Below are 22491 nucleotides of genomic sequence, written 5' to 3' on the forward strand. Positions count from 1 at the left end.
ATCAGTAACACACGCCGCCAGGGACTTAAATCCTGCAGTGCCAGACGTGTCCCCCTGCTTAAGCCAGTACATGTCCAGGCCCGTCTGAAGTTTGCTAGAGAGCATTTGGATGATCCAGAAGAAGATTGGGAGAATGTCATATGGTCAGATGAAACCAAAATAGAACTTTTTGGTAAAAACTCAACTCGTCATGTTTGGAGGACAAAGAATGCTGAGTTGCATCCAAAGAACACCATACCTACTGTGAAGCATGGGGGTGGAAACATCATGCTTTGGGGCTTTTTTTCTGCAAAGGGACCAGGACGACTGATCCGTGTAAAGGAAAGAATGAATGGGGCAATGTATCATGAGATTTTGAGTGAAAACCTCCTTCCATCAGCAAGGGCATTGAAGATGAAATGTGGCTGGGTCTTTCAGCATGACAATGATCCCAAACACACCACCCGGGCTACAAAGGAGTGGCTTCGTAAGAAGCATTTCAAGGTCCTGGAGTGGCCTAGCCAGTCTCCAGATCTCAACCCCATAGAAAATCTTTGGAGGGAGTTGAAAGTCCGTGTTGCCCAGCAACAGCCCCAAAACATCACTGCTCTAGAGGAGATCTGCATGGAGGAATGGACCAAAATACCAGCAACAGTGTGTGAAAACGTTGTGAAGACTTACAGAAAACGTTTGACCTCTTTCATTGCCAACAAAGGGTATATAACAAAGTATTGAGATAAACTTTTGTTATTGACCAAATACTTATTTTCCACCATAATTTGCAAATAAATTCATTAAAAATCCTACAATGTGATTTTATGGATTTCTTTCTTTCTGATGAAAATTACAGGCCTCTCTCATATTTTTAAGTGGGAGAACTTGCACAATTGGTGGCTGACTAAATACTTTTTTGCCCCACTGTATGCCATATCTAAATCTGTCTTCTCTGGAAAAAGTAAAGAGACCCTAATAGAAAGGTTACTCAAGTGAAAGTCAGCCAGTAAAATACTACTTGAGTAAAAGTCTAAAAGTATTTGGTTTAAAAAATACTTAAGTATCAAAAAGTATGAATAATTTCTAATTGCTTTATATTAAGAAAACCAGACAGCACAATTGTTTTTCCAACAATTGAATTTACCACAGGTGGACTCCAATCAATTTGTAGAAACATCCCAAGGATGATCAATGGAAGCAGGATGCACCTGAGCTAAATTTTGAGTTTAATAGCAAAGAGTCTGAATACTAAATAAGGTATTCCTGTTAATTTGTAATAAATTAGCAAACATTTCTAAATCTGTTTTTACTTTGTCACTATGGGGTATTGTGTGTAGATGAGGACATTTTTTATCAAATCCAGTTTAGAATAAGTCTGTAACGTAACAAAATGTGGACAAAGGGAAGGAGTCTGAATACTTTCCGAATTCGCTCTATAGCCTATAGATCTTTGAGCCTACCTGTTTCAGGTAATACATTAAATGCAGTATTAGCCTTATTTAGCTAATGAATGATGGGTTATGCATAGGCTAAGCTTCTAATTTATAGCTCCTTCACTTGCATAATCCACACCTAGTTTCTCTCCTTAAAAAATGCTCCTTAGCTCTTGGAGTCCTAGGAAAAGCTAGACTAAAATAATAGCTTGCTGGATATTTTTTTAAGCATGATTAGACTATCAGTAGACTATTCGAAGAGGGATGCAGTCTCTTCTTTGCTGAATGTTAAATAGGCCTACAGCATCCAATAGAACTTGCATGGAGTTTAAAAGAAGAGAGAATGCACGATGGTAGGCTCTGGCAGTTATTTATTCAGACCCATAACTGGTCAATCTTCATGGAGTGAATAGATAGCCATCTGCATCTTATTCTGGTGCTATATTTATTATTCAAGGATGTCATTACAATGGCAAAGATAAGGACAACAAAACGTATTTCATTTAACTGTTGAAAGCAAAGAAGGAATGACGCAACAATGGAGAAAGAGTAGGTAGGCTAATACACACATGGTAAAACATTAGGGGAAATATTATGAAAGGTATATATGTCAGCCTGCAAATTATACACATTTTAAAATAGGCCATATTATATTTCCAAATATAATTGTGACTTTGTAGGCCTCATGTCCTGCACCAGCATCACATTCTCTCCCAGCTTCATGTTTTGAATGAGGTCTGTAATTCCAGTCCTTAAAATACAATACAGTATACTATTACAGTCCACACTCAAAAATATTAGGCTACTAGAGCTTGTTTCCTTTATTTACCCAAGAGAGCATTGTATACTTTTATGTTTTTGTGTCATGTGCGGTAGCCTATATCATAAACAATGTATTAGATAATGGCACGATCAGTTGGGCTTTTTTGGGCTTGGGATCATGTCTTTGATGTATGGCTCATCAGTCTTGGATGTTCATGCTGATCAAAGATCTAATCAAATCCAGACATTTATATTCTTTATATATTTTAGAATGGCACTTCTGGTTTTGGCATGAAATACCGGGTTCGTCATGTGACAAGTCATTTATTTTTGGGATGGAACATTTGTAAAATACCAGGAAAATATGTAACCCTGGTATGGCTTGCTCGCTTGACATATGTTTTTTAATTCTTTCCATATTTGCTGTCTGGGGAAAAGTTTTGTGGAAAAAAACTTTACTTTCCCCAGGACAGTTCACACATTTAAAAAAATAAAATAAAAAAATAACCGTGCCAAATGTGTTTTAGTAAGACTCCAAGGGTTACTATTAATGAATGCTCCGTTTTTGTTGTATGTGTGTGCTTTGTTTTGTTGATGAATATTTTTTTCCTGAGTGGTCTCTCGGCACTGTTTTGACTTCAAACAGAAACAACTTCTTTATACAACTTTAATTGAATGCATATTTTTCAGTTACATTGAAAACAATTAGACGGTGGCAACACAGTGAGCGGCTGTGCATGAGACAGGTTGAAATGTCACTTGCAGATGGGAAAGCCTGTATGACATCAAACACTCATCTATGGGACCACTGTTTGCAGGAAGAAGAGTTTGTGTGCGGAGACATGGCTGCTATTGCAGCTGGGGTCCACTGTGACTAGTTGGAAGCGACGGTCTGGTCAATCCAGCCACGCAGGTAGGCGACACGGGAGTAAACGGCAGGGGTACTGACGTTGCAGTTGCTGGTTCCCCAGGACACGATACCCACCTGAAACCACACGCCACTGCTCTGACACACCAGAGGACCGCCAGAATCACCCTGGAGATGAAGGAGAGGTTAGGAGCACTGGCACTGGTGGAGATTATTGTAATATAGGGGCTGAGTGGTGGCCTATCTGACTTCCATTGTCATGCCATTGCCAGAGAATTTGGTTAAACAAATCTGTATCTGGCTGCTTTAAGATGGCGCGTGTGTTGGGGGAAAGGTTATTGCCGGATGAAATGATACCAGAGTAGTGATTAGAGAGAAATGTTCAGAAACAGACTGGAGAAAGGTAGCCTCAACTTGCTCCAGGAGGTCAGTCAGTTACCTGGCAAGAGGACACTCCGGAGGCTCCGGCGCAGATCATGGCGTCAGTGATCCTGTTCTGGCCCCAGTACTGCTTGCACTGAGCAGGGCTCAGCAGAGGAAGGGCCACCTGCTGGAGGATACGGGGGCTTGCTGGGGAAGGGGATCAGGGGACATGGTTAGGAAGGAGCTCAGTGCTCTAATGAAAGCTGAGGTGGAAACATTGGCATCCATTTGCACATACTCTTGTATTAACTGTAAATCTATCATGTATCAATAATGGTTCAGTAGCTTGTGTGGCCACTCACAGGTGGTGCCAGTCTTGCCCCAGCCAGTGGTGACACAGCGGGTTCCAGAGGGGAAGGAGGTGCTAGAGGTGGCCAGGCACACAGGGGACACGCGGGCGGTGATCTGGACAGGGGAGGACAGCTTCAGCAGGGTCACGTCGTTGTTAAAGTTCTGGCTGTTGTAGTAGGGGTGGGTGATAGCCTACAGGGATCAAGGAAAGATGTAGACACATAGTGAAGTGATTCATCTTCGAAAGTGAACAGAATCTCAGAACTCCTAAAAACCTATGAAGCAGGCAGGCATGTTGTGGTTAAGTGAGTGGATCTCTCCCCAGGCTCCTGGACTTACCCTGGAGATGCTTTTGACCTGGATCGGCTCAGCATTGGACTGACGATCGTGCTCTCCCAGGATCACATGGTGACGGCCAGGACTGGAGAGAGAGAAAACAGATTACAGTGTGTATGAATGAACACAGCTCATCTGAGTGAAACTAAGAGGAATGTAATATGTACTTATGAACATGGTGCTTATAAAGCACTATGGAATGAAATGCACTTACGTGACACGGCAATGGGCAGCAGTGACAACCCAGTTCTGGCTGATTAGGGAGCCTCCACAGAAGTGGAATCCAGAGGCATCCTGAAGGAGAAAGGGAGAGGTGGAAGACAGTATATAGTATGGGTCTGACCATAATGTGAAGACAGTAGATTGATAGTATGGGTCTGACCATAATGTGAAGACAGTAGATTGATCCCAACATTTTCAACATACATTTACTCTAAGTGGCTAACAAGAATCATCAGTGATTACAGCATTGTGGTGTGAAAAAACAATGTATAGAATGAAAGAGTGGAAATGGGGATACCTGAAGGGACACTTGCCAGGGCCAGGAGCCAGATACGGCGTTCTGTCCGTTCACAATCTTCAAACCGCCCACCTGCGGCGGGATGCTAGGCACTCCGCAACCTAGGGCACGAACACACAGTCTCAAACAACACCCTATCCTCATATATAGTGCACCACTTTTGACCAAAATCCTACATAGTTTTGATTAGCCTCAGAGTATGGACTGACATGCCTTCAGTAACTACCAAAGTATAATACAACACTTCACCTCCTTGTTGGCCAGGGCTTCTTTTAGCTATTCATCTCAATAGGACTTACCTATGTGAATAAATCAAGGATAAAAAAGATCAAATCAGTTCATGTTACCAGACATTGATGATGGCACCACTCACCCAGGGCTGAGGCCACCAAAGCGAGACAGCTGACGATCCAGAGCATGGCCATAGTGTAGTAGACTGTGCTTGACGTCTCTTTGTCCCTCTCCCTCTTATACCCTGGCAGGCCCATCAGTCATGTCTCCCACTCACCCACAGGTTCCCCCAAGGTCTGATAGAGCTGGGAACAGTCAGGTGGAACAGGTGGGAAAATCTCACGCCTCAGGGACAGTCAGATACATGCTTGTGTTTGCCATGTAGTGCACTATACTCTGTAGTGCACTGTACTCTATGTGGGATAGGCCTAAGCAAACAAGGCTTTGCACAATGATTCCAGGGAAAGTCATAATTCTTTATCTTTATGCTGAGTGGAATATATGCCCAGACCCCAAATTTGGTCCTCTGAAATGCCCTTAATGTCTTTTTTTCTGGTTTCTTATCACGCTGTCCAATTGGAGTTCTGATGATGGGCAGAACAATAACATCTTGTAACCGTGTGTTGCAATCCCACGAGCAGGGTGGAAAACCATGGTCTGACCATTCTGTTTCTATGCAGCCGTACATGACAGCAAAACAATCAAAAACAAAACACTTGATTAACAATATGGATTCAGATCATATGTTTTATGGAGCTCTTTGTGACAAAAACCTTTGTTTTATTAAGAAAGGAAGCTATTGGGATTTATTCATCTACACAAAGTAGCAGTAAGGACATGTGTTCACATTGCTATTCAAGTTCATGCTTTGGCACATTTAAAATGTCACTACATTTGAGGGTTGTAACAGAGGACCCACCACCATGAGGTTGAGGCCACTGAGAAAACCTCCAGAAAATAGGATCTTATCCCATTACATTTTGAGAAAGTGACAAGTTTATCAACCAGTCAGGAACAACATCTGAATCTACACATGGTGCTGTCTTCACACATCATGATCACATACATAGCTTTTCCTACTTCTTCATAATAAGATTGCTACAAGATGAATCTCACTTTTGAGGGAACTTTTCTGATGAGCAATAGTGCAGATGTTCATACAAGTTTATACGACTTTAAGCACTTTGTGACTCTGTTAATGTACATTAACTCTGTTATCTCTGTTAATGTACAACATGCATTTGTCATCTCAAACCTAAGGGAGGGTATTTGGTGGGAGGATAAAGAAAAACACAAAAAATGCATATCAGAATCCAGCTTTATTGGTTGTGATATATTCAATCTGATAAAAGTGAAGGTTGTGTGAACTGCACAACAGTACAAAGCTGTAGGAGCCTGCCGTAGATATAAATATTACACTGGACGTTCTCAATAAGAGAAGTGATGACACAAGCCAGGTCTGCAGTAGGTGATGTGTGAAGCCTGGGAGCTGAGATGTGGACAGGATGTGGATTCTCTCCTGTAGAGGTGAGGGATTTTAGTCCACCTCCTCGATGGTTGGACCAGAGGAAGAGCCAGCTCCAGCGCCTCCAGGCATACCGCCTGGCATACCGCCTGGCATACCTCCTGGTGGGCCTCCGGTACCCTGATACAGATTGGTAATGATGGGGTTACACACCTTCTCCAGCTCCTTCTGCTGGTGCTCATACTCATCCTTCTCTGCTGTCTAGATGAAGACAAGGGGAGAGACGAGAGATGAAGAGAGGGTAAGAGACACAGGTGGTGATCACAAGATTCTATCTTATATGATTTACTTACTGTGTAGCCTACTTTTACCATGGGAGGAAATGCATCAGTGTGAAACCAGTGCTAACCAACTGACGTTGCACTAAGAACACTCAATCTAGGTGGAACTCTAGACCAGCCACCTGTGGTTTACCTGGTTCCTGTCCAGCCAGGAGATAACTTCGTTGCACTTGTCCATGATGGTCTTCTTGTCCTCCGGGCTGATCTTTTCCGCGAGCTTCTCGTCGTCCACGGTGCTCTTCATGTTGAAGGCCAGGGACTCCAGTGAGTTCTTAGCTGTGACCTTCTCCTTCTGAGCCTCGTCCTCAGCCCTGTACTGGTCAGCCTCTTGCACCATGCGCTCAATGTCCTCCTTGGTCAGACGTCCTGGGGATAACAAGATACCGACATCATTATATAATTTCCCATATGTGACATATTCATTATCTCCGACTCGCTCCTGTTGTCTCTCTTTCTTTTTGGGACTCTTTTCTTTGAGGAAAGGGTTGGAAATCAATAAGACCTTTGATCATATCGTGAGGTTCAAGGTTAAGGAGGCATACCTTTGTCATTGGTGATGGTGATCTTGTTCTCCTTGCCGGTGCTCTTGTCCACCGCAGACACATTGAGGATGCCGTTGGCGTCAATGTCAAAGGTCACCTCGATCTGGGGGACGCCCCTGGGGGCAGGGGGGATTCCGGTGAGCTCAAACTTGCCGAGGATATTGTTGTCCTTGGTCATGGCTCTCTCCCCCTCATACACCTGAGAAAGATATTGTGGGAATGGATTAATACCAGATAGAATCACAGAGGGTATAGGTGATCTGGCTACTTTACACAGACGTTGGCCTTGTACAGCTGATAAAAGACTCACCTGGATGAGCACTCCGGGTTGGTTTTCTGAGTATGTTGTGAAGGTCTGGGTCTGCTTGGTGGGGATGGTGGTGTTCCTCTTGATAAGCACGGTCATGACCCCTCCGGCTGTCTCAATACCCAGGGACAGGGGTGTGACGTCCAGCAGCAGCAGGTCCTGCACGTTCTCTGACTTGTCACCCGCTAAGATGGCAGCCTGCACAGCTGTGGAGGACAGAGAGGAGATGTTGGATGATACATTGAAACACATACACTTGACACAGTGACATTTTCCTGCAACACACAGTGAGATACCTACCGGCACCATAAGCCACAGCCTCATCAGGGTTGATGCTCTTGTTGAGGTCTCGGCCATTGAATAGGTCCTGCAGAAGCTTCTGGATCTTGGGGATACGTGTGGAGCCTCCCACCAGGACGATGTCGTGTATCTGGGCCTTGTCCATTTTGGCATCCCTCATAGACTTCTCCACAGGTTCCAGGGTACCGCGGAACAGGTCAGCGTTGAGCTCCTCAAAGCGAGCCCTGGTAATGGAGGTGTAGAAGTCGGCACCCTCATAGAGAGAGTCAATCTCGATGCTGGCTTGGGTGCTGGAGGAGAGGGTGCGCTTGGCCCGCTCACAGGCAGTGCGCAGGCGCCGCACCGCCCGCTTGTTGCCGCTGATGTCCTTCTTGAATTTACGCTTGAACTCACCGATGAAGTGGTTGACCATGCGGTTGTCGAAGTCCTCGCCTCCGAGGTGGGTGTCGCCAGCAGTGGACTTGACCTCAAAGATGCCATCCTCGATGGTCAGGATGGACACGTCAAAGGTGCCGCCGCCCAGGTCGAAGATCAGGACGTTGCGCTCACCGCCGACCTGATAAGATAAGAGAGAGCAATTAAGTCCGTAGGACTTTCAAAGGACTAATCAAGCAGATCTAGTGTGAACCGTACAACCCAGTGTTTTCTTGTTTGTTTTGGGGTTTCTGTACCTTCTTGTCCAGGCCATAGGCGATGGCTGCAGCAGTGGGCTCGTTGATGATGCGCAGGACGTTGAGTCCAGAGATCACTCCAGCATCTTTTGTTGCTTGGCGCTGGGAGTCGTTGAAGTAGGCAGGGACTGTGATGACAGCATTGTTCACTGGCTGAAGAGGGAAAACACTATTAGTTAGATCTAGTGTGTATCATCCCTAAATAGACTTGTCAGTTTGAGTTATTAACATATAATGTATACCCATCCAATCTTTTCAAACCTACATGGGGTGCATGGAGTGGGTAGGAGCTAAGAGTAGATTTGGAATTAAGGTGTTTTTTCATTTGGTTTGTCAGACTCCCTACCTTGCCCAGGTAAGCTTCAGAGATCTCCTTCATCTTGGTGAGCACCATGGAGGACACCTCCTCAGGGAAAAAGGTCTTCCTCTCTCCCTTGTACTCTACCTCCATCTTGGGCTTGCCACCATCGCTCACCACTGTGAAGGGCCAGTGCTTCATGTCCGACTGTACCACGGCATCATCAAACTTACGACCAATTAGACGCTTGGCATCTTTGGACACAGGGATGGCAGAGTAGGGTTGATTTTCAAGAGTAGGATGAATTTGTCTGTGGACACTGGTCTAAGGTCAGTTTTGCATTTCCCCCTAACGGAGTGGCGCGAGGCTGATGGATTTAAATCTAGTACTTTTAGGCCCTCAAGTGGGGACTACTGATAACAACAGGCAAGAGGCTACATCGCTGAGCTTAAAGTAAACCTTGATTTGGTTCCCTTTGTCCACTAGAGGCTTCATCTAACTACCCACTGTGTGTCAAGGTGAGGTTATGTGCTTACCGAACACAGTGTTGGTGGGGTTCATGGCCACCTGGTTCTTGGCGGCGTCACCGATCAGCCTCTCCGTGTCGGTGAAGGCCACATAGCTGGGTGTGGTTCTGTTGCCCTGGTCATTGGCGATGATCTCCACCTTGCCATGCTGAAAGATGCCCACACAGGAGTATGTGGTCCCCAGGTCAATGCCTACTGCTGGTCCTTTAGACATCCTGCAACAACAAGACCAGAATTAGATTTCATTAGTGAGAGGAGAATTACTTGAATTATTTGAGAATTACGTAGGCCTACAGTATCATACAAGAATGTTGAAAGATACTTTTCATGAAGGTGATATTGTTATAAAACCTTCTCTTTTGAATATTATCAGTTATTAGGAGTTAGCAACAGGTAGTTAGATGATACCAGTCAAATGTTTCAACTTGTGTTGAAAGCCTTTGGGGTTAAAGGTCATCATGTTCATGTATGTGCACGGGTGTGTATGCGTGCCACGTGCACGTCTTTGACAGTGTGTGTGTTCCTTCCCTGTCATTCACAGAGAGCAGATGCAGTCCCACGTGAGCCCCCAAATTGGAAGTGATCCCCGGGGCTCAGCTGTTCTAGAAAGTGCTGTCTTGGCAACATGCCAACCAGTGGAGTGGTACCAACACCACAACTCCTTAAAGCAGCAGTACCACCAGTAGCATGCCAACAGGCCACCCTCCCCTCCCTAATCCTGTTTTCCGCTCTCCACAGATCATTCTGGCAATACAACACCCAACTGTTACCAGCCAGGCTAAATCAATGTGATGTATTAACACAGTGGCTTTTTTCCAACAGCTGAATCACACAAACTACCAACACATTCTATTAATATGGCTCACAGATCTGTTGTTGGAACACGGGTTGGATTAAATTAAGGGATTATTAATGAGCAGTTAAGTAAAACTGGACTTTGCCAATATCATATGTACTGGGCAGTTACCTTGTTGAAATACTTACTACTGTACTTCACTATTGTGTAATATGGAAGTTATTATGGGCCTGGACTGTAATAACAGTAAAGGCCTTAGAAACCTCACTGCTGGAGAAGGAACTATGATATATTTCAAAGCTGTTACCTCACAATTAACTAATACATTAAGTCAGTGGGGAAACAAGTGGGGATTGTTGAAATGGTGAACATGCTAGACAGGGCCAGATGAAGTGGTGAGGCCCAAATATTTTATCGTAAAAAAAAAATGTTTGGCATGTAAATACTGTACCTAATTATGTTATACAGCCACCCACTGTATTCTTGTGAAAGGATACAATTAGCATTTCTCATATTCGGGATGGATTAAATAGACAAAGCCACCTCACACAAACAACTGGTACTGGTAAATTCCTTATCACTTATGATCTAATTCTGTTACTCCTGGTATATTCATTTAATTTGAACAAACCCTTGTTAGCATCCTTTTTATCTATTTAAAAAAAAAAGTATCTAATAACTATCGGTGCTAAGCATACCATACATACCACTGTACCCATATTTAGATCAGCTGCAGATATTTCATATGTGCATGATTAGTGTTCAAACTGACAGAGAAGCATCAAGCATGGATCAAGCACATGGACAGAGCTGACACCATTGGGTGTGGTGTGTGAAACTATGACAGTGTTTGTGACATACAGTGAGACAAGGCAGGCCACAAAGAGATTACAGGCACAACTTCCACTGGTCAAGCATGTCACTGGACACTGGACAGGTGTGCCCAGAAACAGAAAGTCATGCAATAGACAAATCATTCAAACAGGCTTTACAAGAACTTTTGGCTTCATGCTACTTAAAAAACACTACTTAAACCATTTGAGATAAGCTTTATGCTAGCTCTTAATGCTCCTCCGACAGCCAATAGTTGACATAAAGCATGCTAGCATCATTATGAGAGTGGGGTCATGTCCCTTGAGTTGGACAGGAGCTGGCAAGTCAAAAAGCAGAGCTGAATGCAACACTTCTTAGAAAAGGAGTTACCTTGCTCAGTCAGTTGTGCAACGCTTCAAAGATTACCACACAAACCACAGAACACCGGCTGCTCAATTCCACTGAAGCACTACTCTCCTTTTCCTGGACAGAAAGACTAAGAGGACGAGTGTCAGGTCTCTCCAGAGTATATAGCCACAGACAGACAGACAGACAGCACACGGCTCACAGATTCCATCAGGGAATCAGGTGACTCAGCCAGAGAAAGTTCTAGGCCCACGTAGCTGCCTGCATGTGCCCATTCAGTGCTAGCCAACTAACTTTATCTGGGATAGGAGTTATCGGAATTGCTGTATGCCCTTTTTCAGTGAATAAAAATAGAAATGAGAAAAGACTATTGTATTTTCTCTCTACACTTTATCTTAATTCCTGTTTTATATTAAAAAAAAGTGAAACAAGTTTGTCCTGTTCAGAGTAAGGAGGTTTTCTCAGGGCATGTTAAATTAGATTCACATGGTCTGGGGGCTGTTCAGTGAGATAAGCACTGTGAGAAGACTACAGATATCTCCTACCAGCAGCCGGCCTGTGGATTCACATTCATTAGAAAAGCACATTCTAGTTTGTACAGTAAATTACATGATGTAATGAATTTAAAGTATTTTGGAATAAATTAAGCATATTTTTTTATATATATAGTTGTCTGAACATTTCATAGCATGCTCCATGAAAATACTACCCTAACCATGAAAGCATTCACCAAGGGCTTACGTCAAGTAGGTCACACTAAGGCTATTCTAAAAAGGTTAAATGAAGAAAAGATTCACACATCTTTAATGTCCCACAGTTTATTACATTTAACCCTTATATAATAACAGTCCGTACATACAATGACAAGCCTGTCCCTCCAACATGTGGAAACCTATTCTTCACTCACTAACTCGCAGGTCGAGGAACTGAAATGTCAAGCAGTGAAACATCTGGAAATAATCCCCCTCCTCACTGGTGGCCTTCGTTTGTAAAGCATTTTGTAATTAATTGCTCCAAACCCAATTATACTCGGAATTACATGTTCACTATCTGCCTAAAAGCACTGGACACCTGAAAGTGACATCTCCTTCAATGGCAATTAGCTGCATCAGAATAAAAACATTTAAATCACCAACAAACTAACATCAAACTTTCACTAAGCAAGATTGTGACAGACATGCATATTTATTTTAGTATTCCAGACAGTATTGGCTCAGAACTGAACCAATGAACAGCTACTCCTGTCACACAGGTCCACTATGACACACAAGTCAGCTGGCGTCCTATTTTATACCTTTAGAAATAGACTGACTAGAACAGGCATCCCCGTAATTATATTTCTATGTTTACCAATAGCAGGGAGTCACAACACATGCAAACTGTTGCTACATGCAATTTTTCTGTGGTCTTGATGCAGTTCCAAGACTTGTTTTCTTCCAGTAGTATCACATATTATATAGTTGAATCTCAGATCAAGGGTGAGAACACCTTTTGGCCACATCATAGTCCTAATTATTCTATCATTTTGTAAACAGGGCTTTCTTCTAAACTCACCAAGAAAAACATAGAAATCAAGAAGACCAAACTCCAGGTGATGTAACCAAGTCAGCGTTGCACACTTTTTTACCCGTTCATTGACACCTTTCTAAATAATAAATAGATATGTTTTAAATAGATAGAAATTAGCATAATCAGATACAACAACAAAGACAGTCCAAATTGATAGAATTGTTGGTAAGTAAGCAGCATCACTCACTCAAGGTAGATTCCACAGAAATATGAATGCTTCAACATTAGTGGACAAGACATGTAAATAGCACACACTCATCTTAGGAAATAGGTCCCTTGTTTTGAGTCCACCCCACAGTTACTACAGGTTGTAGCTGAATGTTCAAGAGGTTAAGTTAAGGACTGATCTGGGTTCAGGAGAAGAAGCTGCGGAGCTGGAACAAGAAGTGTCCCTCCTTGTTTTTACTTGTCCTGCAGCGGCCGTTCATATAGTCCCAAGCAGAGCGCTTACAGTAGTTGTAGAAATGCTCCTCTGCTTTCTTCAGGGTGAGGTTCAGGTCCAGAGTTCCCTGCAAACTGCACAGAGAGAAACACGGAGCGAAAGACTGAGTCTGGTTGTATTGCTTTGTAATGACAAGGCAAATATTTTCGATGATGGACAGACGCAGATACACACACACACACACCTGTTGGTGAACTGGATGAGCTGCACATCGTTCCTACACCTCAGCAGGGCATCTCTGTTGTCCAATAATATGGTGGCACAGATGAAGAGTTCAAAGGTGAATTCTGTGTTGACGGCCTGTGCCTCAGACACTGGTTTATCCTCTGGAACAATCCCAGAGCATTCGTTACAACACAAACAAATCACAAGAAGGACAACATACCATTGTTATAAGCAAATACAGAAGGACCAAAACGGGCTTCTGTAAATTCATATGACCAATTGTATGGACATATACACTACATGACCAAAAGTATGTGGACACCTGCTCATCGAACATCTCATTCCAAAATCAGCACTCGGTGGTCCTGTTCTGTGAGCTTGTGTGGTCTACCACTTCGCGGCTGAGCCGTTGTTGCTCCTAAACATTTCTACTTGACAATATATTGTGTATTTGGAACCATACTTTGCAGTGTTTATGTACTGTCACACATGTGACATGTCACTGACTCACTAGCCTGGAACTTGGAAGGATGGCCACAGGAGACCACGGTCTCACCTATACTGTGACCACGGTCTCACCTATACTGTGACCAAGGTCTCACCTATACTGTGACCACGGTCTCACCTATACTGTGACTACGGTCTCACCTATACTGTGACTACGGTCTCACCTATACTCTGCCTGCGGGCGATCCTCTCCTGGTAGCGGGCGCGGTCCACCTGCTGGGAGATGAGCTCCAGGTGGTCACAGCTCAGGATCTCAAAGAGACGCAGGGCATCACAGTGCTCAAACTCCCTTTGGAAACCCAGTAGCAGCCATCTGGGAGAGGGGACACACATAAATGTAAGTATACACATTTCATGCAAATACACCCCTTCAAATTAGTGGATTCTGCCATTTCAGCCACACCTGTTGCTGACAGGTGTATAAAATCGAGTACAGTCATGTAATCTCCATAGACAAATATTGGCAGTAGAATGGCCCTTACTTAAGAGCTCATTGGACTTTCAACGTGGCACCGTCATAGGATTTCACCTTTCTGCCCTGCTAGAGCTGCCCCGGTCAACTGTAAATGCTGTATTGTGAAGTGGAAACGTCTAACAGCAACAACGGCTCAGCCGCGAAGTGGTAGGCCACACAAGCTCACAGAACGTGACCGCCAAGTGCTGAAGCGCGTAAAAATGGTCTGTCCTCGGTTGCAGCTCTCACTACTGAGTTCCAAACTGCCTCTGAAAGCAATGTCACCACAATACATTTTATTTGGGAGCTTCATGAAATGGGTTTCCATGGCCAAGCAGCTGCACACAAGTCTAAGATCACCATGCGCAATGTCATGCGCCGGCTGCAGTGGTGTAAAGCTCGCAGCCATTGGACTTTGGCGCAGTGCAAACGTGTTCTCTGGAGTGATGAATCACGCTTCACCATCTGGCAGTCTGACGAAAGAATCTTGGTTTGGCGGATGCCAGGAGAACGCTACCTGTCCCAATGCACAGCGCCAACTGTAAAGTTTGGTGGGGGAGCCATAATGGTCTAGGCCCCTTAGTTCTAATGAAGGGAAATCTTAACACTCCAGCATACAATGACATCCTAGATGATTTTGTGCTTCCAACTTTGTGGCAACAGTTTGGAGAAGGCCCTTTCCTGTTTCAGCATGACTTTGCCCCCGTACACAAAGCGAGGTCCATTCAGAAATGGTTTGTCGAGATCGGTGTGGAAGAACTTGACTGTCCTGAACAGAGCCCTGACCTCAACCCCATCGAACACCTTTGGATTGCCAACTGCGAGCCAGGCCTAATCGCCCAACATCAGTGCTCGACCTCACTAATGTTCATGTGGCTGAATGGAAGCAAGGCCCCGCAGCAATGTTCCAACATCTAGTCGAAAGCCTTCCCAGAAAAGGTGAGGCTGTTATAGCAGCAAAGATGGGACCAACTCCATATTAATGCTCATGATTTTAGAATAAGATGTTCAACTAGCAGGTGTCCACATACACCACATGGTATGTGGGAAAAGTATGTACTGCAAACACATACAAATGCAGTATATGTGTGTGTGTTGTGTACCTGTGACAGAAGGTGAAACTCTCCATGCTATCTGTAATCAGGTGGGTGTGGAGCTGAGGATCTAACTCCTTCAGCAGTGCTGCCTCCAGCTCTGAGTGACAACAATCAAAATGTTAATAACATTACCTTATTATCAAGTCTACCATATTATTACACATGTACAGAGAAGACAGAAAAATACAAATAAAAAAACAATTAAAACTAATAACAAACCTATCTTCCTGTGCAGGCCGTCAGCACGGAAGTCCTTGGAGAACTTCTCCATGTAGTAGGAGAAGCTCCAGTAGGTGTCCACCTCAGAGTCCAGCACCTCCAGGAATCGGCTACAAAGGTCATTCATCCCCTGGGCATAGCTTACCTCTGACCCCCATCACATCAGCATGAAGAAAGTAAATAAATACAGTTACTTTAGCTTCCTACTAAGAATAAGGGGATAATCTGAACATGTGTATATGCGTGTACATTTACTTCCATGGCAGATAGGGGCGAAAACGTACACACACATTTGTCAAGTTAGGATTGTGTGACATATTACTCCGCCAACATATATTTCTCCACTAGAGGGCTCTCTAACTAAACGTCCTTTCAGTGTTTGGGTGACAACCGGCTCATGACCAGTATACAGTATTTGCAGCACTAAAAACTGAGATAGGCAGGATCAAAGATAAACAGAGTGAGAAAAAGAAAGAAAAAGAGAGAAGAGAAAGAGACAATGGGAGAGAGAAAGAAAGATTACCTGGGTGAAAAGCAGCATATGTGATGAGAATATCCCTCAACACCAGCAGATTGCCCAAGCCTTCACCCCTGTAAAAGCAAACAAACCAAAATCACTAGGGTTGCAAAGGGAGAAAAGGTTACCGGTACTTTACCAGTACACTACTAGAATATTGGACACTTTCTAGGATTTTAGGTAATTTTCATAACATGTAAAATAAGAGGTTTAAATGTGACAAAGCTGTTAAACCTAATTCTTAATAAAACCCATTATTTATGAATACAGTTAGTATTTAATATGAGGGTTTCAGCATGGAATGTCCTTTATCTTTTGTATATGTATTTATTTATTTTACTATGGGTATGTCAATATGTCTTTGTTGTAAATGTTTTGGGGCCGAACTGGTGGCAGTTGTGAAAAAAGTAAATAGTTGGAAGAGTTGAAGAGGTAATTGCAAACAATGTCATTCTATTTAATATGCTTTTTTCCATTATGTAGGCCATTTTCTCCTGAACCATATGGTCTATCCACTAGAACAGGGTTTCTAGAACTTTCTTTTTTTTTGCAACCCAACCATGTAAAAACAGTGATGTAATCAAAGGCCAATGTTTACTTTTTTTTAAATTGGGTCTATAGCAGTCTATTACAAATCAGTTTGACAGTACTTCAATCTAAAGGAAGTATGGTTTGAGGTGACAAATGCATCAGAAAGGTATTGGGAAGTTCAGAAGATCATCAGGCAATCATTTTGCATGGTATTCTGTGTAGAAAAGATCATTGATATTATTTTCCCCCCAGTCTGATTTAGAGCCTGGTCTTGTCCACTCTGTTCTAATGAGTCCTGCGCAGCTTGAGGGAAACAGAAGTCACATACGTATTCCTTATCTTTCAGTGAAGGGGGTCATAATATTTTGTAGCTTAAACCATAAAAGAAGTTGAGACATTTGTAGGAAGAAAACAGAAACTGCTCTGTTTATTACAACTGTATCTAGGAGGCTACTGGAGGTTACTGACAGAACCCCGGTTCTATGAACCAAGCGCAATAATAATTATTTTTTCTTTCAGTCGCAACCCCTAGTTTGGGAAATGCTGCACTAGAAACTAATGGACAATATGGACACACAGATGTAAAGATTAAGAAAAGATCACTATTTTATATGATTTAAAAAAAAAGTTACCATAGATAAAGTAATTTTGGTAATTAACAGTTCATTTGACAAAATCTGATAACTTTGGTAAATGACCAGTAGTTTTGCAACCCTCGTTAAAACTAAATAAGTTCAAATAGACTGATACCTCACACAAAAAGACTGATCCTTAAAATGAGCAGCTACATGTAGCCTACTGGCTTTATATGGGTTGTAATGTCAAGCTAAAAAAACTACCGTTGTAACGACACAGCCTTCTTATTCTAAAACCAACTGGTAGTCAGTGTGTCACTGCTTACACATGTTGACAGAACGAACACTTAAAGCCCTACTCCAATATGCCCTGTTGATTTAAGTGTTGAACTGTTTGTAGCCGACAGCCTGCCAGAGGAGTTTAAACAGAAATCCTGTAAAGCTTCCTGTTTCTGTATTGAGCAATGTTCCCTGTAAAGGCATCAGCATGCTTTAGTTCACCTGGCAGCTAGCCGAGCTCGGCTAACCGAAACCAAACTAATGTGATCACTTACTCCAATAAAAAACCTCCGCTTGAAAAACGAGAAAAAAACTAGAGAAAAAAAAAAAAAGTGGCAAGAGTACTGTTTGTCCATTTTGAGACGCCGTAGCCAGATCACACTTCCTCAAAAAATTCAGGATTCATTTAAGGTAACTCAAGAAATCTGTCATTAATTTTGAGGATTTCCAGAAGAGATCTTAATCGTGCAATTTTGTATCTGACTAGAATGTTTGGTGCAGTATTTCTCAAGTGAAAGAAAATGTGCACGAGGACGAGTCATCTCTCATTGAATGACAACAAGCACTTAATTGAAGAATCCCTACTGGTGACCAATCTCTGACGAAGGGGCGTAGACTCTGGCTACCGACTTACTATTTGATCACCACAAAGTACTGAGAATTCATCTGTGAGAATTTCATTGGCGCTCTGTCTCTGTACAGAGACTGAAGTTGATAATGAACTAAAGCCACTCACGAGTAGTAGGGTAGGTCTCGGTCTGTCCGAGGCACGTCCTTGTCGATGATTCGGATGGCCTCTTGGAGCTCCTCCAGATCAAAGGTCACCCGCTCAAACAACACCTGGGTTCAGGGATCAGAGAAACAAAGATATTAGTGGTCAGATGACTATGTCATCATCTCAGACTTCAGTCTGTAACATACTGTAGACTGTAAAGGTATGTAACAAGACATGTCAACCTCTGAGAGTGTGACCAGCTGTTAAGAGATTGTAAAATATAATAATATTCAGTAATAAAATGACAGAGTGGATTATATTGACATGTCCATGACTAAAACACACAGTCTGTAGCCTAACACCCATATCCTGGTACAATATAAACTGACAACATTTCAAACAGCCCCAAGCTAAATTACCTTAGTACATTTTCAACACATAGCACTTCTGCTGAACATATTAACTATGAATAGGTGAATGGTCAATAGGGAAGGTGTATGGTAGTTTTGATATCTTACACTCAAAACTGTAAAGGAGGGAGAAGCAGTTAAACCATGTACTTTTCAGGGGGTTCTGTGTGTACTTTGAGGCTGGTGGTTTACCTGGGCCTGTAGCTCCAGGAAGGACAGCCTCTCCCTGACCTCATCACTCTGGTTCTGAGTCTGCAGCTGGACCCTGTCCTGCCTCACATCGAAGTACCGTACCGCTGCCACCAACTCAGCTAGAAACACACACAGGGAGGGAGGAAGAGAATGGGAGACAGGTGAGCGAGAGTGAAGGAAGTAATTTACAGGAGGAAACCAGGGAGAATTTACAAAATTGGTTGAGCTCATAGATTCCAGCATAAAGTTGATGAGTCTAGAATAAGGTGCTGAACAACAATAGATAGCAAGAGAGAGAGAAAGAGAGAGTATAAATTGATCTACATCTGGGCCCTACCATCAGTGCCATTTATACGCAGTCGGATGGCGGCAGGAAAAAGCTGCTGCCACTTCCTCTTCATGGAGTGGTAGCGGACATTGAGCTGCTCCTGCAGTAAGGGGCGCTCCAGAGAGGTGGAGCTGCAGGGGTACATCCCAAACAGGAAACGCCACACCTGGCCACGCCCCGAAGGGGACACACCACCTAGACACATACAGCACAGGTTGAGTCCAGATACTTTACAATGGCTTCTTTCCTCCTGTGTATTCCATTTCCTCACTCCTCAACCTCACTGATGGGAAACAACTGGATAGGTGAGAGATGCAAAGACATGTCCACTTGGTGTTCTGGACTGGTAGGTCTCTAGCTTTTCAGCAGAGTCGACTCAGATTATAATGTTGAGACAAGGACTTCTGCATAATTTTACAGGAGTGTGAAGACTAGACTAGAACTAAAATTTAAAAGATAAGCTATTGGATCAATTGGCCTCTGACTAGATTTTTTTTATTTTTTTATTTAGCTAGGCAAGTCAGTTAAGAAAGAATTCTTATTTACAATGACGGCCTACACTGGCCAAACCCTAACGATGCTGGGCCAATTGTGCGCCGCCCTATGGGACTCCCAAGCACGTCCGGTTGTGATACAGCCTGTAATCAAACCAGGGTCTGTAGTGATGCCTCTAGCACTGAGATGTGCAGCGGTCTAAGACACTACAACTCGGGAGATAAAGTGGCTAATTTATTCCTTCTAGCTAATTAATCCCTAAACAAACTAGGCTTCTCAAGGAATGAGTGGCTTATAATGGTTAGTGTGCAAAACAAGTCTTGATCCCCAGCATGGAGACCTTTAGCCCCCTTCTTAGAACTCTGACAGGGATCATTATATAATGTTTTTGCACCATAGTCATTTCAGCTAATGATATTATCGCACCAGAGGAGAGAAGGAATGTGCATCAATGAAAGAAGGGGGGGGGGGGGGGGGGTCCATGTTCCTGATTACGTTTTTTGATAAACACACAGTCACAGTAGTAACACCTCTGTACCATGTACCTAGCTCACAGAACTCTACCTTGGGTGCATTGGAAAACTCATGACTCTCTCTGAGCTTTTCAGCATGATGAAGCCCTAGGGGTTCAGTGTTTACAGTCAACACTATGCACTCTGATTCCTACATCTTGGTCATATACTGTAGCTGTCCCCTAACCACTGATACATGGTCAGATATTTTGTCATCCCTAAATGGTTAAGATTATGATTGGTAGTTGATAATCTGATCCTAGATTTGATGTTAGGGTCCATTTTCACCTTGAGCTTGAAAACATGTGAGTGAAGGCCCTGAGTGTACCGGTGACTGCAACTTACTTATGGAGCATTGATGCAGATAGAAGCAATTAAGTATACAGTCCCCAGCTATTCACCCATTCATACACTCCCCTCTTGTTTTCCCTCGGGAGCAGATGTGTGTGGACTGTTGATGTCATACCCACAAACCATGACTGATGGATTTCATGTGAATCATGATTTTTCCTCCCTCTGAAAATAATCTGTCAGATCACAAAGGTCTTGACTGGTAACTGTAAAACCAAACCATTGTCGGTTTCTAAAAGTCTTTGCTTGAGGGGTCTCAGTGAGGTTTGATTACATGGCTTTCTGGAGAATGGTTGAACTGTAGTGCAGTCAGCTAGCGCCTCAGGCAAACATCACTTGACTTCCTCTTGACTTGTAGATATTGATAGAGCAATATCTGGGAAACAATTTAACTTTACTTAATTTAAACTGTGATAGGCTCCAGCTTACTGGCCCATAATGTTTGAATATTAAATCACTTTCAATCAATTAATGTTGAATTATGAATTGGCAGTGATTCATGCCCATCGATTTCTCTTTAGGATATCGTATCGTATCCCATCCTTACCATTCTTGAAAATGTGCATCCGCAGCCTGGACTCGTCCACTCTCCCCTCTGCGTCCATAACGCCAGGTAATTCGAGTGGTGTCGTGGGTAGTGCAGGTGCGTTTACCAGTGATACTATCTGTTGGTTCCCAGACTCCGCCGTGACATTATTGACTGGTGAACTTATTTTAGTTGTCCCATGCTTTCCCTTTGTTTTAAGGGGAGTCCCATGTACTCCGTGTTCTTTGGCGGTACTTTCACGACCGGGAATATCTAGTGCAGGTGAGTGCTGTAGCCCGTTCTCCTGTAGAGTGTCCATGATGTATATTCTCACTAATGACACGAAGTGTAAAACACAAACATCCCTCCTCGTGAAAACGGTGTGCCCGCTAAATTTGTTTGTTGTAAAAATAAAAAAATAAAAATCGTTTTACCTTCCTTTCAATTTTATGTTTATGATGCGCTGCGCTCCGATTTTAAATGGAATATCCTTCAATACACAGGAGTTAGGACATTTCCCAGTCCAGGCAGGAATCCATGTTGTGTGAGACTGCTATGCTCTGCCCACTTTAAACCTCACGACCAAAGTTCTTCCTGTGAGTCAGTCATATGACTGAACCTTACTGTTTTGTGTGTGGCCTACATTCGGGTTTTTATGTCGGGTTGAAAGCCGCAATTCTTAGGCTACAGGAGCATTTTAACACCACCTAGGGGGTTTTACAAGACAACTAGTTCTACTGTATAAAGCTAGGCTACACATGGTTAGTCTGGCATAAGCGTTTGGAAGTGAAACGCCTTCATTCATATTCGTGGCTTCTTATGATGGACAAGGTTTACAGCTAACTAGTCTAAACTGCTCTTTTATCATGCTACACCCAAACCTAACTCTTCACATTTCCTCCCACACTATGATTTAAAAAAATACAAATAATAATATTTATCCGTTATTTTACCAGGTAAATTGACTGAGAACACGTTCTCATTTGCAGCAACGACCTGGGGAATAGTTACAGGGGAGAGGAGGGGGATGAATGAGCCAATTGTAAACTGGGGATTATTAGGTGACCGTGGTGGTTTGAGGGCCAGATTGGGAATTTAGCCAGGACACCGGGGTTAACACCCCTACTCTTACAATAAGTGCCATGGGATCTTTAATGACCTCAGAGACTCAGGACACCCGTTTAACGTCCCATCCAAAAGACAGCACCCTACACAGGGCAGTGTCAATCACTGCCCTGGGGCATTGGGATATTTTTTTAGACCAGAGGAAAGAGTGCCTCCTACTTGCCCTCCAACACCACTTCCAGCAGCATCTGGTCTCCCATCCAGGAACTGACCAGGACC

At 43.3% G+C, this 22491-nt stretch overlaps 3 protein-coding genes across 3 annotated transcripts; all 3 read right to left on the minus strand.

Moving 5' to 3' along the window:
- Positions 1-2821: 2821 nt before the first annotated feature.
- Positions 2822-5131, minus strand: LOC109901812 (chymotrypsin-like protease CTRL-1). Its single transcript, XM_020497786.2, has 7 exons — positions 4980-5131; positions 4607-4707; positions 4301-4380; positions 4090-4171; positions 3762-3942; positions 3476-3606; positions 2822-3204 (listed from the first exon to the last, which is right to left on the minus strand). The coding sequence occupies exons 1-7, from the start codon at positions 5092-5094 to the stop codon at positions 3043-3045; spliced, it is 852 nt and encodes a 283-aa protein (XP_020353375.1). The 5' UTR covers positions 5095-5131; the 3' UTR covers positions 2822-3042.
- A 1006-nt stretch (positions 5132-6137) lies between these two features.
- hsc70 (heat shock cognate 70) lies at positions 6138-11707 on the minus strand. The gene is made up of 9 exons (XM_020497763.2): positions 11288-11707; positions 9298-9503; positions 8810-9015; positions 8464-8616; positions 7793-8348; positions 7496-7698; positions 7186-7384; positions 6777-7009; positions 6138-6563 (listed from the first exon to the last, which is right to left on the minus strand). The coding sequence occupies exons 2-9, from the start codon at positions 9500-9502 to the stop codon at positions 6375-6377; spliced, it is 1944 nt and encodes a 647-aa protein (XP_020353352.1). The 5' UTR covers position 9503; positions 11288-11707; the 3' UTR covers positions 6138-6374.
- A 358-nt stretch (positions 11708-12065) lies between these two features.
- On the minus strand, positions 12066-21930 carry si:dkey-238d18.4 (GTPase-activating protein GYP7). Its single transcript, XM_020497772.2, has 10 exons — positions 21169-21930; positions 19273-19458; positions 18936-19054; positions 18355-18458; positions 16240-16307; positions 15717-15863; positions 15504-15594; positions 14111-14259; positions 13459-13600; positions 12066-13348 (listed from the first exon to the last, which is right to left on the minus strand). The coding sequence occupies exons 1-10, from the start codon at positions 21464-21466 to the stop codon at positions 13186-13188; spliced, it is 1467 nt and encodes a 488-aa protein (XP_020353361.1). The 5' UTR covers positions 21467-21930; the 3' UTR covers positions 12066-13185.
- Positions 21931-22491: the final 561 nt, after the last annotated feature.

Source organism: Oncorhynchus kisutch, linkage group LG13, assembly GCF_002021735.2.
Source record: "Oncorhynchus kisutch isolate 150728-3 linkage group LG13, Okis_V2, whole genome shotgun sequence".
NCBI lineage: Eukaryota > Metazoa > Chordata > Actinopteri > Salmoniformes > Salmonidae > Oncorhynchus > Oncorhynchus kisutch.